The sequence below is a fragment of the Macrotis lagotis genome, chromosome 1, assembly GCF_037893015.1.
Source record: "Macrotis lagotis isolate mMagLag1 chromosome 1, bilby.v1.9.chrom.fasta, whole genome shotgun sequence".
In the NCBI taxonomy this organism is placed as follows: Eukaryota; Metazoa; Chordata; class Mammalia; order Peramelemorphia; family Peramelidae; genus Macrotis; species Macrotis lagotis.
The window spans coordinates 915,483,513-915,500,273 of NC_133658.1; the positions used below are offsets into that span (position 1 = coordinate 915,483,513).

General features: G+C 45.1%; 1 protein-coding gene across 1 annotated transcript in view; it reads left to right on the forward strand.

The window, feature by feature from the left end:
• Positions 1–419: 419 nt before the first annotated feature.
• The window catches only part of IL4I1 (interleukin 4 induced 1), a 41,435-nt gene continuing 25,093 nt past the window's right edge, over positions 420–16,761 (forward strand). The window contains exons 1-3 of the mRNA XM_074218279.1: positions 420–456; positions 1,343–1,558; positions 1,695–1,778. Of these exons, the coding sequence (XP_074074380.1) occupies positions 420–456; positions 1,343–1,558; positions 1,695–1,778 (337 nt within the window). The remainder of the gene's footprint in view (positions 457–1,342; positions 1,559–1,694; positions 1,779–16,761) is intronic.

The following is a 16,761-nucleotide window of genomic DNA, read 5'->3' on the forward strand; positions in this document are numbered from 1 at the left end:
AAAAAGGAAGGAAGGGAAAAAAAAATGAATCTATATTAAGTACTTGCCAGATGGCCCCAGCCCTCCAGAAGGGTTTTCTTATAGCTTCCAGGCTCCAGCAGGCTCTTCCCAGAACCTCCATTTGGGGGGAAGGAGTCATATCTCCCTCTCTGAGAAGGTACCTCACTGCTTCCTTTGCAGCTGGCTTCCCAGTGAGGTTAGAATGGAAGCTCCCTGAGGACAGGGTTCACCTTGCCTTTTGCTTATATTTACATCCGCAGGGCTTAGCACCTAGCTTGGGAGGCAGAGAGCTGGGCTGTAAACACACTGTAGTTCTAATATGGCTGTGGGGTGGAGGGGCTATTACAGTACATGGGCAGTAGTCTACATGTGCCCCTGAGCTCCAGCCTGGACCACGAAGTTGGGAATTTTGTTAGGCGATGAGCTCCCCGTGTGCAGAGGAGCCTGGGCACACAAGTTGGAACTGTCTGAGACCTTCTCTTCCCCCACTCCGGTGGCTCCCCCTCTCCTTCACTCCTCAAGCCCTCCAGCCCCACCTGGGCCTCCTTACAGCTACCCCAGTGGCCCAAGGGACATAGATCAGGTGTCCAACACAGGGTCATCAGGAGATGGCTGCAGGGGGGAGAGAGGAAGCCATCCGGGAAACAGGTCTCACACACCAGCCCTCTTAAGTGGGTCTGCCCACCAGGGAGGTTGAGGCTTGAGGGCTGGGACATCTGGGCTGCAAATGGCAAAGACAAAACTCCAGCTTCTGGCCAAACGCCATCATGGGTTATTGTCCCAGGGACCTTTAGGTGGCCCAGGCAACTGACCTCAGCCCCAGGTTGCTACCTGTATGGACTGGGATCCCTCCTACGTGTAGACTTTGGGCTTCTCTGGAGAGATTGACATTTTAAAGGTGGCAAGTGGTTAGGCTGCAAGGCTTGGAGTCATGAAGATCTGAGTTCAAACTGACTGTGGACATTTACTAATTGTATGACCCTGGATAAGTCACTTAACCCTATTGACCTCAGTTTCCTCATTTGTAAAATGAGCTGGAGAAGGAAATGGCAAACCACTCCAGTATCTTTATCAAGAAAATTCATGGGGAGTCAGACATGACTGAAATAACAAAATGTGCCAGACACTGCTAAACGCTGTCCCCAAAGAGCTCCCAATCTACTGAGGGAGACTGAATAAACTGGAGGTCATCTCAGGGGTAAGGGCTAACAGGGAGAAGGTGGGCCTCCCATGGAAAGTGCACTGAGACTTGAAACCCAGAGGTGAAGGGGAGGAGGGGGAGTCTCCTAGGTTTGGGGGACAGCCCAGACCCTCGCCCCACTCCATGTTTCCTGGCCCCTAGCCAGTCCTGATCGGGGAGCTCCCTCCCCTTCCCCAGCCAGGTGCAAGGTTACCCAGGGTAACCGAGTCTCCAAGCAGCATCTCCATAGCAACCATCTCCCCCAGCTCCATCTCCACCCCAGCCCCTCCCATAGGACCCTGGGCTGCCTCCAAGCTCCTGTTGCTGAGAGACAGAAGCACCTGAACTTCCCTGCCTTGCCCCAGCCCCAGCCCACAAGTATTTTGCTCAGGTCAGGGTAGGGTTTGTTCACCCAAAGACAACCGACTTCTCCAGTTTACACAAAGTCGGGGCGGGGGTATGCCAAGACATCCCCAGTGGGATTTCCCAGCCCTGCTTTCTTCCTTTTCTTCAGCTTCATGTGGAGGTACTTCCCCGGAAATACAGTTCAGTTCAACCACCATCTGCTCTGCCCGCCTCCAGCCAAAGCCCATGCTGGGTGCTGGGGATACAAAACTAAAACTCGGGTGGCCCCTACCCTCAGGGGCCGCTTTCAAGTGGGGGCAATACAGCATCATCATTTTTTTTTCAGTAGGGTGGCAAATTGAATTGGATTCCATTTATCTGAGGGGCAGGAATTCCCCGGGTCAATACAGAGTGATCTTTCCCTGACCAAACGGCCAAGGTCACTGTAAGTCTGGAGAGAGATTTGTTGCCACATGTCTCCCGCTCCTGAAATAGCCCTGTTGTGGGAAATTACGATGATGATTCCGGAGGGGCTGATTGGGACAAGAGGAGAGGGAAAGAGCAGGAACCCCTGGGGGAGTCCAGGAAGGCTTCTAGAAGGGGGGTGACACCTGAACCGAACCCTGAGGAGAGGGAGGGACTCAATAGGCAAAGACATGAAGAGGAGAAAAGTGCCATCCAGTTTGGGTGAAGCATCAAGTTCAAAGGAAGGCTGGCCAGGTTGGCTGATCTGAATTGGGTTTTATCTGAGGTACCGGGGAGCCACTGAGGACTCTGGAGATGGGGAATGACCGAACTAGCAGAGGCCGGAACTCTTGCAATTCCGTGTTCCACTCCTCCTGAGTCTTCTGTGCTGACTCCTCATTCTCCTGATGAGTTAATCACCCAGCTTCTTCTTTTTTCCTTCTACCAGGCCTTGGATTTCACAGAAATGGGAACCACCCTCCAATAATACGTGTCAGTATCTGCTCCCCTACCAGTCTGTATTCTCAGGCTGGGGAAGGGGATGGGGGGGGTTGTTGATGGCTTTTGGGGAGAACTAAGAATCCTTGCAATATTCATCAACGATCTCCTGATCCTTCCTTCTTAGGACTCAAAACCCCTTTTCTGGGAGTTACTGGTTTGGCCTCCTGCTTCCCCTGGTTCTCTCCTGCTGGGCACTCCAGGGCCAGAGTCCAACTAGACCCAAGATGGGCTGGCCATGAGAAGCAGAGCCCCCCCCCCCCCAGGGGCCAGTGGGAGGACGTGCCCTCACTGTCTGAGAATTCAGAGCTGGCCTTGGGAGAGCCTTTCACCTACAGTCCAAGGGGAAGAGTGAAAAAGGAAGGAGTCCAGAGCAAGCAGAGGTCTGGTCTCACTCTTCCAGACCTTGGCAAATGGTGGTTCCTTTGGGCCAAGCCCCGACCAACCATGTCCTCTAAGTTCTGTTCCAGTCTCTTCAACCTAATCACCTGCTCCCCTAATAAGGTGTCCAGGGGTCAAGCCATACTCCACAGGGAGAGAAGTTAGATCATCAGACTGATGAAGGGGAACACTTTTACTTAAGCCCCTTACAAATACATTGTCTCATTTGACCTCACAACAACAGTGGAAACTGGGTATTAGTACTATTATCATCATTCCCATTTTACAGATCAGAAAACTGAGCTCAGTGAAGTCCAGAGACAGGATGAGCCAAATGTTGAACTGGGAATCAGGAAACCCCTAGTTCCAATACTACCTCAGACATTGCTATGTGACCCTGGGCAAAAGGGTCAGTTTTGTCTTCTGTACAATGGGGATGGCAACCATAAGGGTGAAATGACCTAGGGAAAGCACTTTGCAAGCCTATCACAAGATGTCATATAAACGATAGTGTTTTACCATTATTTGCTGCTGTTGTCATCCAAGGGCTCACAAGCTATTAGGTGCTGGAGGGCAGAATTCAAATCCATGTCCTCTGCTGCTGACTATCCAACTGGACATTTTCAGGGAAGCAGAATGTTCCAAGTGGCCCAGTTGTATTCCAAACAGCCCTGCTCCAGGCTTCCCTGTGTCTGCTGGGACCAACACCATTCTTCCAGGGCAACAGGTCTGAAGACCCACTCAGTGGCTGCCATTTCTGGGTCCATGGCATATCTCCAATGGGTGTCCTTCTCTCCACCCCAACACCTCCACCCTAGTACAGGCCTCCATTGCTTCTTGCCTGGACTATTGAATGGCCTTCTCCCTGGTCTCCCCCCAACCCAGTCCATCCGCACCTTAGCCAATGGGGCAATCTCATGTTTGGGTCAGATCTCGTCCCTCACCTCAAGGAGCTCCAGTGTCTCCCTATTTTTTTTTTAGGTTTTTGCAAGGCAAATGGGGTTAAGTGGCTTGCCCAAGGCCACACAGCTAGGTAATTATTGTCTGAGATCAGATTTGAACCCAGGTTCCCCTGATTCCAGGGCCAATCCTCTATCCATTATGCCACCTAGCTGCCCCTGTCATTCCCATTTTTGACTTAATTCCAATCTCTCCCCCCTCTCCTGGCTTCTTCCCTCCTGCCTACAAATATGCCCTCTTCCTGATAAAACCCTCACTGGAACCATCCATCCCTGACTTGAACCATCCGTCCCTGCTGTCATCCTATAACTCTTCGGCACTTTATAGTAAAACTCCTCCAAAAGGTCAGCTACTGCCAGGGCCTGCACCTTCTTTCCACTCACCTCTTCTCAATTCCTTACAATCTGGCTCAGACCTTATCACTCCACCCAAACAGTCCTCTTCAAAGCAACCAGTGAGCTCTTGGTCAAACCCAGTGACCTTTTCTCCAGTCCTTGGCCTCTCTGCAGCCTTGCCCGCTGTCGGTCACTCTCTCCTCCTGATTCTCCTCCTCCCTCTGACCAGTCCTTCTCTGCCTCTTGCTTAATCCTCCTCCTGGTCATACCCTCTCACCATCAGTGTCCCTCAGGCCCATCCCGGGATTCCTCCTCTTCTCCCTCTGTATGACTTCACTTATGAATCTCAGCTCCCATAGCTTCAACCACCATCTTGATGTTGATGATTCTCAAATCCACCTCTCCTGTTCAGCCTCTTTGCTGACCTCCTGTTTCCAATCTCTAAATGCTTTTCAGCCACCTCACACTCAGGATGTCCAAAACTGTGTGTCCCCTCCTTCATCTCCTGTTTTGCTGATTATCTCCTATATTTCCTGCCTAGACCTTGTTCTGTCTATATCCATCTACTTGTGGTCTCACCCATTAGTTTGTAAGTTCTTTGAGGTTAAGGACTATCCTTTGATTCTTTTTTCATCCCCAGGGTTTAGCACATAGTAGGGGGCTTAATAAACATTTTTTGAATACATTTAACTTATATGCCAAAGAAGTGAGATCTTTGCAGTTCCACTGTGGACAGAAAGTAAGACTGGGGAATTGAATGGGAGTTCCTTATGACTAAAATGTGAGCTGCTTCAGGATGGGGATTTTTTTTCCCCCCTTTCACTTAGCGCAGATCATAGACTTTAATATTTATTGACTGATCCCTAGAAAGGAATCTGGGGAAGGACCAGGAACAATTGTGGTGTGAGCCTGCCCACAATGAGCTCAGGCTTGGGGTCCTTTCATTTTTGATCAATGAGGAACTGAACCAACAGACCAAGCTACAAGGTCAGTTATTCCTCTTCCACTCGAGGCTTGTAAAGTCCTGAACTTTATATGTTATCTTTCTCTCCATCACCCCCCATAGAGCAGCCAGATTAAACATCATCCTCCCTGAGCCTCTCTGGGGGCACTAGGAAGAGTTAGGGAAGGGATTCTCACCTATATGGGATGAGAAGACAGACTGGATGCCCAAGCTCAGACATGACCCTGGCCCCAAACCACAAATCTGCCTCCAGACATTGTGGCCCCCCTTTCCTGGTTCCTATCTCCAGCTTGGGGACTGACCCAAAGGACAGGAGCTCTCTAATCAAACGCCCCAGGGATCTATCTGTTCTTGGTGTTTTACATCTTTACAGGTCACTAGTATCAAGACACAGATGCAAAGTTTGTCCAATTGATAGATGTCCCAAGGCAGGGAAGGATAGGGTAACCCACTGGATACTAGAGCTAGGATCTGAAATGATCTAAAAATCTAAAAAGGTATAGACAGCATGGGTATATGTAAAGTCCACTCTTGGGTTTAAACAATAAACTTTATAGATAAAACTGAGCAATCTTGACTATTACAGCCAACCATGAAGTGGACACCAAAACACCAAAAGGACAAGATGGGGCCTGACCTGCAAAGATGGGGGGTCTCATTGCCTTCATGTCCAGGATCACAAAGTCCTGTGAGGGGATTTCAGGACCACCTGTGTCCCTGAAACAGCACCATTAGAATTTAACCACCAGGTGGCCACCATTACCTTCCATCCACTAGCCAAGTGAACTATTCCAGAGGGTTCCAGGGGTGTTCCCAGAGCCAAAGCACCCCCATCCCTCACTAGAGAGCCCCACTGAACTGAAGCTCAAGTAAGTGGTGCCAGCTGGAATCAAAGTGGATCTAGGGCTATGGAAACAGGAAAATGGAAAGTCACTTGGAAGGATGAGGATGCTAAGGATCTTCAGTTTCTTCTCACGAGCAAAGGTGAAAACCCCCTATTCTTATGTTACAATCATTAGTTTGTAAAGTTTCTATTTGACATTTAATTGGATGATATTGAGTAGAAGTAAAACAAGAAATGGCAAATCAATTTGCCACACTCGACCTCGACTGTGTCTTCAGCAAACTTGTTGGGGTTCTGTTTTTTTCACTCCTATGTGTAATTCCTCAGGACGGCCATCTGGGATCCCAGGAAGACTCAAGCACCATCCCTCCACCTACTTCGCCAGGGCCATGCACAAAAGAACCCTCAATGGAGTCAACCTGGTGTGAAAGTTATCCAGTCCCAAACTTACAGGCAGAAATCACAGTCACCTTCCAAACACTACCCTATGCAAACTCACCAAAGGACATTTTACAGAGTTAATCAAAGGTTATTGTTTGCTTTAAAAGGTCCTCTCCAACCCATAAAAATAAAGAAACTAGATATTTTTAAAAATGAAAATTGAAATAACATAAAGCTAGTAAAAGTGAAAAAAAATTAGGAGGAACTGGGCTTCAGCTCTCAGAAAAAATTTTAAACCCAACCGAGCTCCCAATATAGAATTCTCTTCCTTAGGCTCAAGCCAGCCTTTTTCCTGCAAGTAAGAAACCAAACCACTCTGACCAGGAAAATTCCTTGGTCAAAGCTCAGTGGTAATATATACTGTAGCAACAAATACGTATAAGGAAATGAGAGAACATTATATATTTATAGAGAATAGATTATAGATAAAGCATGTAAAAGTTCAGTATCTTTAATCCTATATTTCTGATCAAAAATTGGTTTCTCAGTCTCTTAATTGAGGTTTATAAGTCTGATTGTTAACTCTGCCCTCCTCAAGTTCTCTCCAGCCATAAATCTGAAGACAGCTCTGTCTGTGAACAGCCTATTTCCATTCTAATTGTATCTGCAAGTTTGGCTTTCACAGTTGTGTCAATGATCAGAGTAAAGACCATCCTGAGAAGGGAGTAAACTAATCTGGTTATCTCTACAAGAGCTGAATAAATTCTTATACTTATGACATTTTGGAAAGGGGGAAATCCCAATGTTTTATATATCTATAAATTACATCATAAAATATCAAGCCAGAAGAGACAATAGTCCTGCTGCTAATTGGATCTTTGTCTGTTCTGACATATGACAAACCTTATGCATGGGTTAGTGAATCTAAAGTAATCAATGACACCTTTATGTGGTAACGTGTAACCTGGTTGGTTGACCACCAAAATTTTATCACTTTTGTGAGACTTCTATAACATACTTTTCCTTGATTAAGTTCTTGGATCTTGCCTTTAATGGTATCTTCCTCCTAGGTTTCTAGGTAAGATATTAGAGAATAAAACTTCATATATGACCTAACTCTTTGTTATTTCATTTTTAGCCTAAAATAATTAAAGCTAACAAGAGATAATAGGATGATTACCTCAGGCTTTCAGGGAATTATCTTAGAAAGTCATACTAGATCGTACAGACCCTAATCCTGCATCTCTCCCTCAGGGCATAATAGCAAATAAACAGGGTGGCCATTGGGTAGAGAATAGGTCTGTGGTCAGGAACACTGAGTTCAAATCTGACCTCAAACTCTTAGGCAAGTCACTGAATCTGTAAAATCTGTAAAAATGAACTGGAGAAGGAAATGGCAAACCACTCCGGTATCTGTGGTCAGGAAACCCCAAATGGGATGATGAAAAATTAACTGAAATGACTGACATCAAAAGTAACATTTTTCTAGAAATAACACAATAGAGCAAAATATGAAAAACCACAGCCCCGAAATGAACAGTAAAATGAGGCAAAGTTTATCCACTATAATAATGTAGCTATAATAGAGATATAATATCCACACAGAGGAAATATGCAAAATGAGAAAATAGTCATAAAGCTTACTTAGGAGGAGAATAATTATAACAGGTGCCTCAGTCTACTGCACTGAAAACGATGGAATTAGCACCAGCATGCAAATGAGCCAAGGTTATCTCCAAGATGCTGCTCTGATTTATGAAGGGACAACAGTTAAAGCCTGAAACAAAAGAGGGGGGTTGAGGGAAAATAAATTTTTCTCTTGTGAAGTCCCTGAGAAACAAGTATACCCAATTACCAAGGTCCTGTCTTTCAGTGGGTTCCTGTAAATGAAGGATTACTGTGGGCTAATTAAACTAACAGCACCTACCACTCACACCATTCATTAATCACTCACTGTGGGCTAATTAAGCCATTTATTCAGCATCTACCACATACTAATTGAAGCAGTTATAAATTAAAACATTTATTCAATATCTGCCACATGCTATTAAACCATCATTAATTGCCTGCTATGGGCTTACAAAACTATTTATTAAGGCACCTACTACATGCTAATTAAACCATTATCAATACCTACAATGGCTAATTAAATTATTAAGTAACTACCTCATGCCATTTAAACTATTTATTAAGCACCTACTATGGTTTAATTAAACCATTTATTAATCATCTACTATGAGCCAAATTAACTATTAAGCACTTCCAATATGCTCATTAAATTATTTATTGATCACCTACTATGAGCTAATTAAACCATTTATGAATCACATCCTATGGGCCAAATTAGCTATTTTTAAGCATCTACCACATGCTAACTAAATCATTTATTGATCACCTACTATGGGTTAATTAAACCATTTTTAATTGCCTGTTATGTTGAATTAAACAATTGAGCACCTACCATTTGCTAATCAAACCATTTATTAATCACCTCTATGGGTCATTTATTAGGCACCTACCACATGCTAATTAAACCATCAACTATGATCTAATTAAAACATTTATGAATCCCTTACTATGAGTCAATTAAATTATTTATTAAGCACCTACCACTTGCTAATTAAACTATTCATCATCTCTTTGGGTCAGTTAAACCATTTATTAGGCACCTATCACATGCTAATTATTTATTAAGCACCTACTATAGGCTACTTAAACCATTTATTTAGCATCTACCTTTTTCAGGCACTGTGTTAAATGCCTTGGATAAGGTGCTTAACAAATATTTATTGAATTTCATTATCGAATTCTGCTAATTAGCCCTTCCCAGTTCTCTTGGACTGAGACCAGGTCAATAGATTCCAGTGTGACCATTGAATCCCTTCTCAGAGAGACCACCTCCACCTTTTGTTCAGAGGACTATAGAAGGGGCTCTTGTTCAGATGGAGATTGGACTGGAGGCTTTTGGGATCCTGACTCTGGGCAGGCCTTTCCCAGATTGACTGCCCCCGCTCCTCTTTGGTCCAGTCCAACTGACCACAGTTCTCTGAAGTCTTTGCCTTTGAGCCTAGGCATAAGATGACTCTTGGACCGGGAATGCTTGCCCTCCCTCCTCCTCCTTGTCCTGTCTTTCAAGGCTTGGTCAGGGACCCGTTTTCTGGCAAGAAGACCTTAACTGGGCCTCCCCTATAGTTGGAGCTCTCCCCCCACTGGAATTTCTTCTATTACCTCTCATTGTGACTCTATTGCAGCTTAGTATCTTAGAGAGAAGCCTCAGCCTTACAGAGCTGGAGAGGAGAGGCTTGCCCAGCTAGGAAGAGTCACATTCCAGGTCTTCTTTTTCCCCCAAGACTAGGGCCTTGTCCACATGGCCATGATGCCAAAGCATCTGGCTTCAAGGCTCACCTCCAATGCATCAACTTGGCCAAAGTACTTAACCCCTGAGCCTCAACTTCTCAATTATAAAACCAGGGGTTTGAACTTGATGGGTTCTCAGGTCTCTTTCATTTCTAAACCCTCTAGTTTTCCTCATCTTTATTTCTCTGAGTCCATCTGAGGAGATAGTGAGCTCCTCAAAAACAACAGTTTCATTTTTTTGTCACTTCACTGCTCTTTGCCTCAGTTTCCTCAACTGTAAAATGGGGATAATAACAGGTCTTTACCTCACAGGTTATGAGGATCAAAGGAGACATTTGAAAAATCATAGGCACTTAATAGAGCCCTTCTCGGGGCTCAAGACAAGCCTTATACCCAGGAGGTAATTTAATAGATGTTCGTTGAATAGAATGTATTTAATTCAATAGAGTTGCATTGTTCATAATCCAACCATTCTGGATAGCAATATGGAACTATGCCCAAAGAACAATAAAACTGATCTTACCCTTTGATCCAGCAATACTAATACAGAAGAAATCATAAAAAATGGGAAAAGTCCCACATGCTCCAAAATATTCAGCTCTTTTTGTAGTGACAAAGAATTGGAATTTGAAGCAGTTGAACAAGTTGTGATATATGAATGTTATGGAATACTATTATTCTATAAGAGACGATGACGGATCAGACTCTAGAGAAGCATGGGAGGAATTACATGAACTGATGCTGAGCAAAGGGAGCAGAACCAGGAGAAGACTGCATCTATTTCCAGGAACATTGTGAAGATGATCAGCCTTGATGGAGGCAGTTCCTCTCAGCAGTTCAGAGAGCCAGGACAACCCTGGGAGACTGACTAGGGACCATGCCATCCACATCCAAAGGAAAAAACAAAACAAAACACAGAATCTGAATGAACACTATGCTCACTTCTTAAAAATTTCCCTTATGTTTTTCCTTTCTATGCCATGGTTTTCTTTCTTGTCCCTTAGTCCTAATTCCTCATACTAATATGATTAATTTGTAAACTTGTTAAACACAAATGTACATTTACAAAGTTCACTAGGCAGATCACCGCTGAGAGGAGTGGGGAGGAAGAAAATTGTCTAACTTATTTATGCTAGTGCATGAATATTGAAAAACTAACATAAAATTGGAAAAATTAAATAAAATATCATTAGAAAAAGATTTGTATTGTTCAGCACAATGAGGAACAGTTGGATGAGTGAAACAGGCAAATTTTATCTTGAAATGAGGAAAGATTTCTCAGAATAGGAGTTGTGCTCTGCGGAAAAGGCAACTTCAGAACATAGTAAGGAGACCAGCTGTCCAGGTCTGAGCAGGGGTTAGCTCACTGCCTCTTGGGAGACCCCAAAAGATGCCCCTAGAGGTCCTCCCGACACCTTGACTCTAGTTCCTGTGGTCACTTCCCTCCCTCAGCCCTGGATTCTGAGGGGGCTGGATAAGATGACCTCACAGAATCACAGAATCTCAGTGCTGGAAGGGCTGGTCCCACCTGCAAAGGAAATAGGACTTCCAGTCCTGAGACTCTGAGGCCCCCACCCACCCCACCTTAGTCTGAGGGCTTCCTAAGACTCCCAGAATCCAGTCTCTGCTTGAAGACCCCTTTCAGGGAGAAAAGCCCACTCCTGGAGGTGGCCTCCTCCCCTACGGGACAGCTCAGATGTTGGGTGTCCCTCGAGAAGCAGGTCCACTCCTGCCCAGGACTCCAAGGTCACCTGGCCTTGGTCCCACAGGCCTCCTCTAGCTCACTCACATCCCCCCAGCTCCCTTTCCCCTCCCCAGGTGACTCTGGGGAAGTCTCCTGAAGAGAGCTTAGTCATGGTTTGGATTGGGGAGCCCTGAGACAGGTAATGCCTGTAGGGGCTCAACCTGGACAGTGGCCTTGGTGGGATGGCACAGCCCTTATTCCCCCCATCACAGAACATAAATGAGCTGCAGAGGCCTCCCAGAGCCCAGGAACAAATGCAGACACGTGTGATTCAGGACAATCCTCAGACTTCCTCCCTCCAAGGTAAAGACCTTTGGGGTGGGGGGGCAGAGAAGGGGGCTGGACAAACATAGACCATTAGCTTGGTCAGGTACCATCCCAGTCCATCTGGGTGTAGACGGAACTGGCGAGGGCGGCCCCACTGTGAGATGGGCCTGGGAGAGAGCTTGGTGACTCTAGTTCCTGAGCTTGCACATAAAAGAAACCAGGAAGGCAGGAGGCCTGTGGGACCACTTGGAGTCAAAGGATATGAGTTCTAATCACACCTTTGACAGTCCCTGTGCCATTTCATGCTGCAGGCCTCAGTTTCCCTTTCTGTAAGATCAGGAGGTTGGATTTGGGGACAGCTCTGGGTTTTTTCAGCCTTAAGTCTCAAGCCCTCCATGAGTCTTGTTTTGTTTTGTTTTGTTTTGCCTGGAGCCATGTTCTATGCTGGGGCAGGGGGGGAAGGCAGGTGCCCTCCACCCTCTGAATCTACTCAGCTCAGAGGAAAAAAATCAGAGGTTGAGATGTCACTCCAGGGACTCCACACCCTCTCCTCCAGAAACCAGGACCCACAGCCCCCCCAAGGAGGGGCCCCATAACAAAGGACTTTAGCTTAGCACCTCTTCTAGAAAGACAAGGGCCTCCATCTCCTCTTTACGACCCTCCCAAGGCTAACCACTAGAACCCTAGGGAACAAGTGTACCCCTTCACATGATAACCCTTGAGATGCCTGAAGGCAGCTCCATGCTCCCCCAAGCAAAACGCCCTTCACCATGTTGATTAGTCTTCTCTGGACCCTCCAGTCCATCCATGTCCTTCCTGAACTGTGCTGTCCAATGGGGTCTGCTCCTCCCAACCCCCCTGCTCCCTTCTCCTCCTCTCTCCCTCTTCCTCACTCTTCTCATCTGTCTCTTCTCTTCATCTGTTTTTATTTTTTCTCTCCTCTTTTTCTTTCTTTATCTCTTTTTTTTCACTGTCTCCTTTCTCACTTAGTCTCTCCCAATCCCTTTCTCTCTTTCTCCCCCTCCCTCTCTTTTCTGTGTCTCCATCCTTCTCTCTCTCTCTCTCTCTCTCTCTCTCTCTCTCTCTCTCTCTCTCTCTCTCTCTCTCTCCTGCCTTTCTCAATTCTTTATCTGCCTCTCTCCTCTCTGTGTCTCTCTGCCTCTATCTCCCCTTCTTTTTATCTCTCTCCTCTGTCTCTCCTCTCTATATGACAAGTCACTTGGGGCTAGTCTCTTAAACCATGTAAACCTGCTGACTCTTCTCTAAATGCACAGCCCAGATGAGGAGGCAACTTCCAAGGGTCAGTGCCAGAGCCATTCCCCTCCAGTTCCCCAGCTCTTCTCTGAAACCCATCCTTCTGAATCAGCCTCAAAGACCTCATGATGCATCTGTAGGGCTTTCCCAGCTTCCTCTGAATTTTGGAAGGAACTGTAAAGGGCTTCCCTCTCTACCCTGCTGCCCACTTCTCCTCCTCAATGCCCACTTCTCCTCCTCGAGGGCCCAGGAAGACAGAGACTGAGAGTTGTGGACAGAGGAAATGGGAAAGCAAGAGGGAGAGACACTTGGAGAGACAGAGACATAGACAAGAGAGATACAAGAATCAGACAGAGACACAGAGTGAGAGACAAGAAACAGAGAAAGAGAGAGAGAGAGAGAAAGACAGAGAGACAGATGCAGAGAAAGAGAACAGAGACAGAGAGTGAGACACAGAGAGACAGAGACAAAAATAGACACAGAAACAAAGAGAGGGGCAGACAGACTGTCTTTACAGAGAGTAAAAGAGACGGACATAGGGACAGAGACAGATGCAAAGACAGAGACAGTGAGACACAAGAGCATGAGAGTCAAAGATAGAGACAGACAGAAAGAGAAACAAAGATAGAGATACAGAGACAGGGAGAGAGAGATACAGAGATGAAGAGACAGTGATTCACACAGAGAGAAATAGACAGACAGACAGACAGAAAGGGGCAGAGAGACAAATAAAGAGGCATCAACAAAGGCAGAGACATAGAAAGACAGAGACAGACAGAGCCTGAGACCACACTAGAGACAGAAAAGTCTAAATGAGACACAGAAAGACAAATGGGGAGCACTTCCATCCTCCTTGTCCCAGTCCCTGACCATGGGCTCTTCTCTGCTCAAGACCCTCCCCCACCTCTTCCTTAATAGTGACCTTCTTGGCAGTTATGGGCTCAATTATCTCACTCCAGATGACCCCCCACATCTTGAGGTCCAGCCTAATCATTCTCCAAACCTACAGGGCCCATTGTCTGAACTCTGTTTTCAACTGACCATCCCCGAGTTATCTCAAACTCAACATGTCCAAATCAGAATTCATTGTGTCTTGCTGAAACTCTCCGTCAAGTTCCTCTTGCTGGGGAAGATGTCCCCATCCTTCCAAGAACACCGTTGCGCCACCCATGGCTCATTCTCCCTCATCTCACACATCCAATCATCTGCTAAATCTTGTCTCTCCTCCCTCTTCAACTTCTCTTTCTTCTATCCCCTTCTCTAGAGACCTTATCAATTTTCTGCAGGAATATTGCCTTAGGAAAGGTCTCCCTGCTTTTGGTCTCTTCCTCCCTCCAATTGATTTCCCACTCAGTTGCCAAAGGGACTTTCTTACACTAAGACCTGATGACTTCACTCTCCTGATCAACAAATTCTAGGGGCTCCCTATTGCCCCTAGGGTCAGACACACAGGAGAAGTGTGGGGGTGAAGAGGGAGGGGGTTGATAAATGCTTAACAGCTGGCTCTGAGGGAAGATATGTTCATAACAAATTTAACCTGCATTATTAAGATCTTTTCCATCACTTTCATGAAGTCTAGACAATGAACAAATAGTAAGTCAAGCCTAGATTTGTGGCATTCACCAATTTCAGAAGTGTACCATGCTGACACTGAAAATGTAACAATCAGCTCTGGTGTGAGGTGGGTCCCTGTAAAGTCCCTCAGAAACCATCCCCAAGCTATCTTCGGAGCTTCATGATGCCTCACTCCCTTAAATGAACACTGCAATTCATTGAAATCAGCCTTCCTGCTGATCTTACACACACACACACACACACACACACACACACACACACACACACACACACACATCCATCATCATTTCCCATTTCCATATCTTTACACGAACTTCAAATTCCTACTCACCTTTGAGAATTTGTAGTTTTTTCCCTACACTCAGCTCAATCACCTCCTACATGAGACTTCTGCAGATTCTCTGAGCTGCCAGCACCTCACCCTAAGAAATCACTATGCCTTTGTTGTGTGTGTATTTTGTGTAGTTTTAGACTAGTGGGAGTATGTCCCATCTCTAAAATTAATTACAGAAGACTCAAACATTTTGAATTGAATCAATCCATCAATAATCAAGGTGTGATAAACCTTTCATCCATCCAAAAGATTATATGGGCTTTGGGTCTTTGGATAGAGACATCTATCCTACATTTGTTAATATTATGATGGACCAATGAACATCCAATCACTTCTCCTGGGCTAAGTAAAAAAACAAGTTATTTCTGGGAGAGTCAATCAAGTGGGTGAGGCCTCCAAATTGGGGGAGAGAGACTAAGGCTTCTGAGCATCTGAGATGGAAGAACACCACCCTCTCTTTCCATTACCCTCTTCATTGGCCACGTGGACAGTAAAAGGCAGCAAATTCAGTTGGGGGTAGAAAGAGACCATCTGAGGTCAAACAGGTATCTGAAGAAAAAACAGTTCAGTATCACGAGACAGGCTATCTGAACTCATGAACTTCAAAAGGTCAAAAAGGTTGAATGTCCAACTGTCCCCCTTAAGCAGCCTTCTTGGAGTGGTGATGGCTAATGCATCAGAATCTGAGAGACAGGCTCAGGAGGAACTGAACCTCCAAGGAACGGCATCTTCAGCACCTCGCCAGGGGATTCAACTTCAACAGAAAAGGCGTGGGATGAATGTGTTGACTCTAGTCAACTCTATTAAAAGATGGTTCTTCCTAATATAGAATTTCTTTCATTTTTCATCTTTTCTAGAACCAGTTTAGCTTGAATGATTAACCACAAGAGCCCAATTCTGGCCCCCAGGAAGTCCCCCTCATTGCCTACTTCATCTTCTGAGATCATCAGAATTGTTGCTGTAAGCATCAACAAATTCATCTCACAGCTCCTCCCAGCAGTTCAGAGAGGTGGGACAACCCTAGGAGACCAGCTATTGACAATATTATCTCCATTCAGAGGAAGAACAAAACAAAATTAAAAAAAAACCCTTCAGAATATGAATGAACAATACATTCACTTTTTAAAATTTTCCCTTATGTATTTCTTTCCTATCTCATGCTTTTCTTTTCCCTTAATTCTAATTCCTTATACTAAAAATGACTAATCTATAAACATGTTAAACACAAATGTGTATGTACAATTTTCACCTGACTGTTCACTGCTGAGCAAAGGGGTTGGGAAGAGAGGGTGGAAGGAAATTATGTAACTTCAAACTATGCATATGCATGTGGATGAATGTTGAAAAAATGTTCATAACATGTAATTGGATAAATAAGATATCAATTGAAAAAATTTTTAAAAAACCCATTGCAATAGCACAAGCCAAAGGCTCCAAGAACCATCTCTTTTCTTGATTGGCTTCCATTTCTGGACTTTCAGAAGTCATTTAAATGGGAGTTGTTTCAATGGGCATATCATTACTTACTGATGTCAAACAATAGGATGATAATTCCCCAAATATTGTCCCTGGTCCATATGAACCAATGGCTATGTCTTGGCAGTCCCAACATTAGTTAGGTGGCCCAGTGCATAGAATGCTAGGTCTGGAATCAGAAAGATCTGAGTTCAAATCCAGTCTTAGTTATTTATAGTTGGGGCAGCTAGGTGACACAGTGGATAGAGCACCAGCCCTGGAGTCAGGAGGACCTGAGTTCAAATCCAGATTCAAGCCCTTAATAATTGCCTAGTAATGTGTAATTGCCTAGTAATGTGACTTTAGGTTAGTCACTTAATCCCATTGCCTTGTAAAAATCAAAAAAAAAGAAAAAGAGAGAT